This window comes from Mandrillus leucophaeus, unplaced genomic scaffold, assembly GCF_000951045.1.
Source record: "Mandrillus leucophaeus isolate KB7577 unplaced genomic scaffold, Mleu.le_1.0 Scaffold286, whole genome shotgun sequence".
NCBI lineage: Eukaryota > Metazoa > Chordata > Mammalia > Primates > Cercopithecidae > Mandrillus > Mandrillus leucophaeus.
This window is the reverse complement of record NW_012102987.1, coordinates 199,008-208,650: the sequence shown is the minus strand read 5'-3', so window position 1 is coordinate 208,650 and position 9,643 is coordinate 199,008. Positions and strand designations below refer to the sequence as shown.

The 9,643-nt window shown below is 43.7% G+C and overlaps 1 protein-coding gene across 1 annotated transcript in view; it reads left to right on the top strand.

Annotated features, from left to right (window-relative positions):
- The window catches only part of AFG3L2 (AFG3-like AAA ATPase 2), a 53,601-nt gene that overhangs the window by 4,035 nt on the left and 39,923 nt on the right, over window positions 1–9,643 (top strand). The window contains exons 3-7 of the mRNA XM_011985548.1: window positions 556–665; window positions 822–974; window positions 3,733–3,807; window positions 7,482–7,606; window positions 8,589–8,862. Of these exons, the coding sequence (XP_011840938.1) occupies window positions 556–665; window positions 822–974; window positions 3,733–3,807; window positions 7,482–7,606; window positions 8,589–8,862 (737 nt within the window). The remainder of the gene's footprint in view (window positions 1–555; window positions 666–821; window positions 975–3,732; window positions 3,808–7,481; window positions 7,607–8,588; window positions 8,863–9,643) is intronic.

The following is a 9,643-nucleotide window of genomic DNA, read 5'->3' as shown; positions in this document are numbered from 1 at the left end:
TCGGCCTCCCAAATTGCTGGGATTACAGGCATGAGCCACCACATCTGGCCAGAGGCAGGGTCTTGCTTTGTTGCTCAGTCTGGTCTTGAACTCCTGGGCTCAAGGGATTCTCCTGCTTTGGCCCCCCAAAATTCTGGTATTACAGGCGTCAGCCACAATGCCTGGCCAGAACACACTTTCAAACTTTGAGTGAGGACTGAGGAATTTGCATCCCAACTCTGTGACTTATTCACTGTCCCCTAACACTGCCACCCATTATCCAACAAGTTACTTAAGCTATTCTTTCTCCCTCTGTGAACAGTATAACAGTCCTATAATTTCTTGGGTTATTGGGTTATTGTGCATGTTTCATGAGATGATGCAAGTATAGCCCTTGGGAGCCTCCCTGATTGGTAGGCTTTGTATTTGTATCCTTCTCATAGTGCTTCACTTAGTGACTGATCACTTGCCACAGTGTAGTCTGCAATAAGTTTTATTAAACGGTTTACATGAAGACATTGCTGAGAGAGCCAAAACCTTGCCGTGCTTCTATGTGTGCTCTTCGTTTAGGAACAGAGTCAAAGCCAGCTGCTACCACACGCTCTTCTGGAGGAGGAGGAGGTGGTGGTGGTGGAAAACGAGGTGGCAAGAAAGATGATTCCCACTGGTGGTCCAGGTTCCAGAAGGTTTGATGCTATACATTGTGTGAATTTTGAGGTTACGATAGTGGCCCAGAGAAGGTTGGGAGGCATTAGTAGTGTTGGAGGGATTTGTGTCTCACAGAGCATAGATCGTATTGTGGAATTTAGTTCTTCACAGAAGCTGTCTCCTTCTCTGCCCAGGGTGACTTTCCATGGGATGACAAGGATTTCAGGATGTTCTTCCTCTGGACTTCTCTGTTCTGGGGTGGAGTCATGTTTTACTTCCTGCTCAAGAGATCCGGGAGAGAAATCACTTGGAAGGACTTTGTCAATAACTATCTTTCAAAAGGAGTAGTAAGTATTTTATGGCATTGGTGGCTGTTGTGGTTCAAAGGTGAAATTAATCAGATTAGATGAAAGAAGTGACAGCAGGTTAACCTGACTCGTCCATTGTAAAATTGTTATTTTCCCTGAGATTTTTCTAATGCTGAGAAGTACTGCAATCAGAGAACCCGTGTTTTGACCTGGTGTCCTCACATTTACCCCCAAATTCTTTTATTTCACTATCTCCCAGAACTGGGTTTTGGCACCACTGCTCTGACCATGGTCTTGGCAGTCCTCTGCTTGCACGCTTTTCTCTCGTGCCCTCAGCTGCCTCTGCTCTGTGCTGTCGTGTGCCAGCCTCTTTGGGTTCTTTGTGGGTCTTTACTACGTTTAGTCACCTGCAGGCTTGGCAGCTAATCAGAGTGTGTCAAGTCAGAGCAGATGGGGCTCTAAGGGCGGGCCAGGTGGGCATGTGGCCCCTGCCATTTCTCTGTCTGCGGAGCAGCCTTTGTTACTGCTTGCTGGGCTTGCCCATGTGTGACTATATTCACTACAACCAATGGGAGATAAGTAAGACCATATTTCAGCATATTTAAGATGCTATTGATTGTAAGACACATGGTATTTTATAAGTTGCTAAGACAAATCTAATAAGATGCTGATGAAATTATGACATGCTATCAATTATAAAATGGATCTGCATTTCTGATGTTAAAATATGAAAAATGTGTGTCTTAGAATTGATGCAGTATAGTGATAGACACCAGGATTAGGCCTGCTCTGTAGCCTTGGGGAAACCCCTTAACCTCTTAATACTTGGGTTTTCGTCCGTGAAACGGATAAAGTAAGACGACATTAATACTTACTGAGGTAGTGTAAAGAACTGAAATGCGTTCTAAAGGTTGTACAGGAAGGTAGGGATGTAAGAAATGGTGATCTACTCAGATGGGCAGCTGCCGCTGTGCTCAGAGCTGAAGTTGACTGAGATTAACTTCAGTTTATGTTTCACCTGGAAGTTGCAAACCTTCAGTGGACTCCAGAGTTCCAAAATGCTTACATTGGACAGATGCTGCCTGTACCATTGTCCTGTGTGTAGGGAGATGGGTTCCTGGTGCTTCCTATGCCACCATCTTCCCAGAGTCCTCTTTTCTAGTCGGATTTTTGAAACGTGTTTATCTCATGAAAGTGAGGATCTTTTATGTGTAATTCTCACATGTAGTGGGGACTCTCACTCAGAAGCTGCTCAGAAGCAGTGGTCATCGCATGTGGACTGGGCTGCAGCCGTCCTTCGGATTGGGATGGCAGGTTCTCGAGGTGGCTTCTACATAGTTCCAGCTCCTCCTGACCCTCTGGCTCTTTGGCGTTAGCCTGCTGTCTTCCCATCAGATGTCTGTGGGATGGAGCAGTGCCAGTCATTCCTGTCTGACAGAGACTGCCTTTAAGAACAGTCACTCCCCAATTCCAGCCCCTCTGGGATTGTTCTGGGGCTCCCTTGCTTTTCGTCATTCTTGCCTTCCAGACTTACTGACAAAGCAAGCAGTGGGAAATAAGCACATCCCAGAGTACGCGTGCTCCTAAATCAGCTACAGTCCTTGGGGTGTGGTGTTTAACAGTGTTATTAAGAATCCTATGTAGGCTGGCCGTGGTGGCTCCTACCTGTAATCCCTGCACTTTGGGAGGCTGAGGTGGGAGGATCACTTGAATCTAGAAGTTTGAGACCAGCCTGGGGAATGTAGGGAGACCCCATCTCTACAAAGAAATATAAAAAAATTGGCCACTGGTGGTGGTTTGCACTCTTGGTCCCAGCTACTCAGGAAGCTGAGGTGGGAAGATCTCTTGTTCCCAGAGAGGTTGAGGCTGCAGTGAGCTATGATTGCACCACTACACTCCAACCTGAGTGAGATCCTGTCTAAAAAAAATTTAAAAAGGATGCTATATAATTAGGTGATTCAATTAAAAAAAAACTGAAACTATTTTATATTTATAGAGTGACAAAAATTAAGAAGTCTTATACTACCAAATGTTGGTGTGTCCTATAGAGCAATAGTCTATGTCCTATAGAGCAATAGTCTATGTCCTATAGAGGAATAGTCTGTGTCCTACAGAGCAATAGTAATATTTTGCTCATGGCAGTGTGAATTCAGGAGCCATTTTGGAGAGCAATTTGGCAATATCTGGTAAAGTTGAAGGTATGTATACCCTGCAACCTAGCATTAGTGTGTCTATCTACAGGTATGTTTCCTGGAAAAATTTTTTAAGATGTGCCCACAAAGGTAGATATGGGAATGTTCATGACAGCATTGCTTGTGAGAAATGTGTAACAGCCTAGCTGTCTATTAACAGGAGGATGGATCAGTAACTTGGGTGTGGTCATAGCATGGCATACCCCGCAGCACAGAAGTGTCAGTTTGCATAAACCTCACAAATGCAATGTTGAAGGGAAAAAGAAAGTTGTAGAAGGATAGTTATATATAAAACAAGACCATTTTTAAAGTTTAAAAACAGACAGAAGGGAATGTGCATATCGTGTAGGGTTACCTTCATGTGTAGTGCAAGTGTAAGGATGTGGTTTGGGCAGTGCAGCCCCTAAGTGAGAGCATAGTCCCCTTTGGGAGGGGCCGTGCCTGGGATCTTCCGCAGAATTAGAGGTGGGAATGTAGGGGCATCCTTATCTGATTCTTTATTGTTTCCTTGTATGGCTGAAACATCATATGCATTTTAAATGAGCTTAAGAGTATCTCAGGTATTTTCTGTGAATTTATGTGTGAACTTATTTTTAAAATTCTAGGTAGACAGACTGGAAGTCGTCAACAAGCGTTTTGTTCGAGTGACCTTTACACCAGGAAAAACTCCTGTTGATGGGGTAAATCATTTTATTAATTGATGTGAATTAGTTGTAAATTAACTTTCCAGATTTAAAGCTGAAAGGAAAACCTGCCTCAGGTACGAGTTATACGCACCAGATCTATCAGAACTGGGCAGTGTGGCAGGGGTGATCTCATTAACAGTGGAAATGGGAATGTTGTGTATGGATTAGTGATACAGGGATTGGGTCAGTGTTTTGTTTTGTTTCTGTTAATCATTTTGACTACATTTAGGAGACAGTGAAATCCCGGTTTTCAGTATTCCAGAATAGTCTTTTAACTTTTCAAGACTGAGAAGTAGTTACTTGATTAGGAAAAAAATTTAAAATCTCAATTGCCTGTGTTTTGAGACAGCTTTTGTCAAATTAGTTTAAAAGCATCCCCACCATCTCCTAACCATTTTGTGATATTATTTTAATTTCTATTTGATTTCCTGTTTTAAAAATAATTTGTATTTCCTCTCCAACCAGTCTGGAGTATACTTCCAGAGACCCCAGAGCAAGCTGAATGCATTGAGGGAATTCTGGAGGGAGGGGAGAGAGGTAAAGCTGAGGCTCCCAGGACTTGCCAAACTCTCTTAGGATAATTGCGTTTAACCATTTTCTAGCCATCCCGCCTGGACAGGGCAACTTTTAAGGACAACTAGAAGTGATGGTGACCATATCTCTCTGTTTAGTAGCGTGTCAGCAAATAGCAGAGTATCTGTGAAGTCATAGGACTCTGGTATTGCCCTGTGTTGAGGAAAGGCATTTTAATTGTCTTAATTTCCCCCGTTCTCTCTACCTACTTATGCAACACCTATTAATAACCATGCTTTATCTTCAGACTTCAGTGTTGGGATTTAAGTTGGCACTTTGTTATGAGGCCAGTGGGCAATGTGTGTTCTAGCACTGTGGGAAGCACGCACACACGCATCCGTCTGCTTCTAGGAAGGGAGCCTAGGGAGAATGTAGGGATGTGTGTGAGATGTCTCTGCAAGGACGTCCTCTCACGCATTGTCTATACGTAGCAAAAAATGAGAAATAACCCAGAGGCCCATGCCAGGCACCGGGTTAACAGGGAATCCTTGTTCCGTGTCTGTTTCCATGTGAGCAGTTGTCCTTGGGGGCAGGGCTGTCCCTAGGGGCAATTTTGACATTGGCGGGAACTTGTTTTCCAGCGTTGGCACGAGCATTTGTGTGTTGAAATTCATACCGTTGTATATAAAGTGCTTTCTTTGTATTTCTCTTTTATATTACAGTTAAGGTTTATGTTTATTTCTTTTCAAAATTGTATTTCAAGATTGTAAAGGTGGTATTATACAGTCTTGAGGCACAGGCCTGAAATGCTGATGCTGTTTGTGTCTGAATGTTGGGGTTATGGATGTCTTTGCTTTCTTTACGTGCATATCCCGAGTTTTTACAGAGAATGTATATTACCTGCTTACTAAAGACTTCTTGTTTTGAGCTTTCAGAAACAGATTTTCAGTGTCCTGCTGTGAATGGAGCAGCAGTGCTGCACACACACAGGCTTTAGCCTCACATCAGTTCTACTCTTGACTGGTAGATGGCTTACCTTCTATATGACAGTAGAGAAGGGCTTAGTGCTTAAATGAGATAGGGTCAGTCAGTGGTGGTTTTCAAATTTTAGTGTGCATAAGAATTACCTGGAAAGCTATTAAAACTTGAGTCCTGGGACCCCACCCCCGCAGAGGTTCTTATCTGGATTGTGTTCTGAGAATCTGCATTTCTGACATGCTCCTGGGTGGTACCCTGCTGCTGGTCCTGGGTTCACACTGCTTCCGTGATGGGAGCCAGGCATTTGGCCTATTGCCCAGTTGATAGCAGGGGCTGAATTAGGGAATGTTACATCCTTTGTGGTTAATCTATTCTGAGCAGGTTTTGGGGCTTTGTAACCATGTGAATTTTGTATCTTTGTTAGTGAATAATTTACCAAATAATATTATGTTGTTACGTAATATAAAACTTACTCTTCATCTTTTATTTTTAGATTCTTGGAGAGAAATACCACAGCAATGTTCCTCACTCAGTAACACTAGTGGGAAGGATATGTGATGACATGTTGCTCTCTTATGAGGGTTTTGCTTTTTTGTTTGTTTTTTGAGACGGAGTCTCACTTTGTCGCCCAGGCTAGAGTGCAGTGGCGCGATCTGGGCTCACTGCAACCTCGGCCTCCAGGGTTCAAGCAGTTCTCTGCCTCAGCTTCCCGAGTAGCTGGGATTACAGGTGCCTGCCACCATGCCTGGCTAATTTTTTGTATTTTTAGTAGAGACAGGATTTCACCATCTTGGCCAAGCTGGTCTTGAACTCCTGACATCGTGATCCACCCGCCTTGGTCTCCCAAAGGCTTGGGATTACAGGCGTGAGTCACCATGCCCGGCCTTGTTTTTTGTTTTGAAATGGAGTCTCACTCTGTCGCCCAAGCTGGAATGTAGTGGCACAGTCTTGGCTCACTGCAACCTGTGCCTCCCAGGTTCAAGCCTCCCAAGTAGCTGGGCCTATAGGCGGATGCCACCATGCCTAGCTAATTTTTGTGTTTTTAGTAGAGACCGTCTGAGGCTATGGTGATCAGGCTGGTCTCGAACTCCTCACCTCAGGTGATCTGCCGCCTGGGCCTCCCAAAGTGCTGGGATTACTGGCCACTGTGCCCAGCCTCTCTAATGAATTTTATATCATAGACTTACTGTTTTGATTTTAAAAATACTTTTTTTAAAAAAGATGATTGCAGGTTAAAGGAGAAACATTTTTTGTCCTATAAAATGGAGCTAATACATGCGCAGTGCTTGAAATGGGGTCTTCTAGCTAGTAAACTCCATAAATGTGAGCTGTTAACATCAGTGTCCTCATGGTTGTGCAGAGGCAATGTGGCGTTGTGGTTAGGACACTGATTCAGGAGCCAGACTGTCTGGGTTCATATCCCAGCCGCTTATTTTGTGTGTGACCATGAGCAAGTTTTCTCATCTGTAGAATGGGAGCAGGAGTCAGGGCTCACATTCACTCAGTACAATAGGAAATAATTACATGCTGGTTGGTAGAATAGCCTTGACCTGGCCCCTCAGGCATCGCTGTGCTGGGCCCTCTGGGTCTCTGCAGCTCCAGGGAATAAAGAGGGAGTACCTGGCACAGCAAGGCACATCTGTTCCAGTTGCACAGTGGGGGTGTGGTGTTCGGATTTTGAACATCGTCCTCAGTGATGGCACCTGCTTCTTTGGATAGTCCTCAGGATTGAATGAACTAATGCATCTAAAGAGCCCAGAACAATGCTTGGCACTTAGTACACACCCAGTAAACTTTAGTTCTTATCACTGTTTCACAGTAGTTTTAAATTTGGGAATAGGGAGCTAAAATAAAATACCTAGGGAATGGAGGAAGAGGAAAATAATGCGTATTTATTTTAAAAAGGATTATGTTTTCAAATAGGTTTTTCAAGTTTATAATTTTAGAGCCACTGAGATATTGCTGCTAAGGAAATGCTTATTTGCCAAGAATTGCCAAGTGTTCTCAGTGAGTGATGTTTAATCACCACATTATTAAAGCCAAATTTTTTATTACTGTTTTTTTTTTTTATAAATTTTCAGTATTTCTGAAAAATTCTTAAAAAGTTGAACCCTTTAGTGAATTGAACCTTTTAGTTTCACTTTATTCTTAGGGTATTTGTTTTTTTGTTTTTATAGCAATACGTTTGGTTTAATATTGGCAGTGTGGACACCTTTGAACGGAATCTGGAAACTTTACAGCAGGAACTGGGCATAGAAGGAGAAAATCGGGTACCTGTTGTCTACATTGCTGAAAGTGATGGGTAATCTCAAAGATAATATTTTGGAGACTGTTTACTGTGCTGCTATGGTTCACTGTGTTCTGTCCCTGGGTACAGGGCTACACATTATATTCTCAAACAGGCCTTTCTCAGTTTGGCCAGATTTTAAAAAAGCTATTAGTAACTCACTAGTTTTTGCACATGACTTATTCATTTTCTTTTTTTTTTGAGATGGAGTTTCGCTCTCTCGCCCAGGCTGGAGTATAGTGGTGTGATCTTGACTCACTGCAACCTTTGCCCCCACCCCGGTTCAAGCAGTTCTCCTGCCTAAGGCTCCTGAGTAGCTGGGCTTATAGGCCCCTGCCACCATGCCCAGCTAATTTTTGTGTTTCTAGTAGAGACAGGGATTCACCATGTTGGCCAGGCTGGTCTCGAACTCCTGACTTCAGGTGATCCACCCGTCTCAGCCTCCCAAAGTGCTGGGATTACAGGCGTGAGCCACCACACCTGGCTTTTTATTTTTATTTTTATTTTTATTTTTTTTGATTCATTCATTTTCTACACATCTATACTTATCTTGATTAAGCAGCGGTTTGGGGTATTAACATTCAATGAATTGACCTTTGGAAGGATTTTAGCGTAAATAACTCCTTTGTATCAAAGAATGGCATTCCCATCTTTGAACTGTCATTTATGTTTATATTTCACAGAGTTTTCCAGGATTTTTAGGTGATTCTTCTCTCATCAGAACTTCTTCTTTGGGGGTTGTCTTTAATAAGACCATGCTAGTTACCCCACTTAAAGTCTGGGCAGATGCTCCATTTATTTCAAGAGTTGGTTGCCATGGAACTTATTTGGGAATTCTGTTGCCTTTGAAGAACACTTGCAAGTTACCCTCATTTGTATTAAGTGCGGAAGGTATACCTTGATGTAGCTATGTATGTTTATATTGATACCTTGCACCACATGTGAAAGCTGGAGGTGAGCAGCCAGTCCTAACCCATGTTGCGCTGTGTGTCCCCAGCTCTTTTCTGCTGAGCATGCTGCCCACAGTGCTCATCATCGCCTTCTTGCTCTACACCATCAGAAGAGGGCCTGCTGGCATCGGCCGGACAGGCCGAGGGATGGGTGGACTCTTCAGTGTCGGAGAAACCACTGCCAAGGTCTTAAAGGATGAAATTGATGTGAAGTTCAAAGATGTGGCTGGCTGTGAGGAGGCCAAGCTGGAGATCATGGAATTTGTGAATTTCTTGAAAAACCCAAAGCAGTATCAAGACTTAGGAGCAAAAATCCCAAAGGTAAAATGAACTTTTAGAAGATTAACTTTTCGAAGTGTTTCTTGATCTCTGAAGTTATAATTTTATGAAGTTTGATTACTTACTATAAATAGCTGTTTTCCCGTCCTTCCTCTTTCTCAGCTCACTAGGGTAGCCTCTGCCCAACTCGAGGATTGTTTTGGGTCAGTTTTTCTGTGTGAGTGTGTCTTGTATAGTGTATGTATTCCTGAAAGTATCTGTGTTACCTCCTCTTGGAAGACTTTTCTTGATTCGTCTTCCCTCTTCCTCCAGTCTGATTTAGATGCCCTATCTCTCAGCAGCTGTAGGGCTGCGGTAGCTCACTGACCATGTCACACAATGCTGTCACCCAGTGTCCCTTGAATGTGGACAAGACACCTGTGCTGGCACCGAGGTTCACGGCACAGGATCCAGCAGAGAGGACACAGCACTCGCCATCACCTTCCCCTTTCCAGCTAATACACTTGTGCCCGCTGTGCTAGTGGTGGGCTGTACCCTATAGGGCTTGGTGCCCATAGGGCTAGGCATGGGACAGTAACTTCATATTTGTTAAATGGATCAGCTATTAAGTAAATTAAAAAAAAGTGAATGAATAAAAACTGGCCGGGCGCGGTGGCTCACGCCTGTAATCCCAGCACTTTGGGAGGCCGAGGCAGGCGGATCACAAGGTCAGGAGATCGAGACCATCCTGTGAATGGTGAAACCCCGTCTCTACTAAAAATACAAAAAACTAGCCGGGCGAGGTGGTGGGCGCCTGTAGTCCCAGCTACTCGGTACGCTGAGG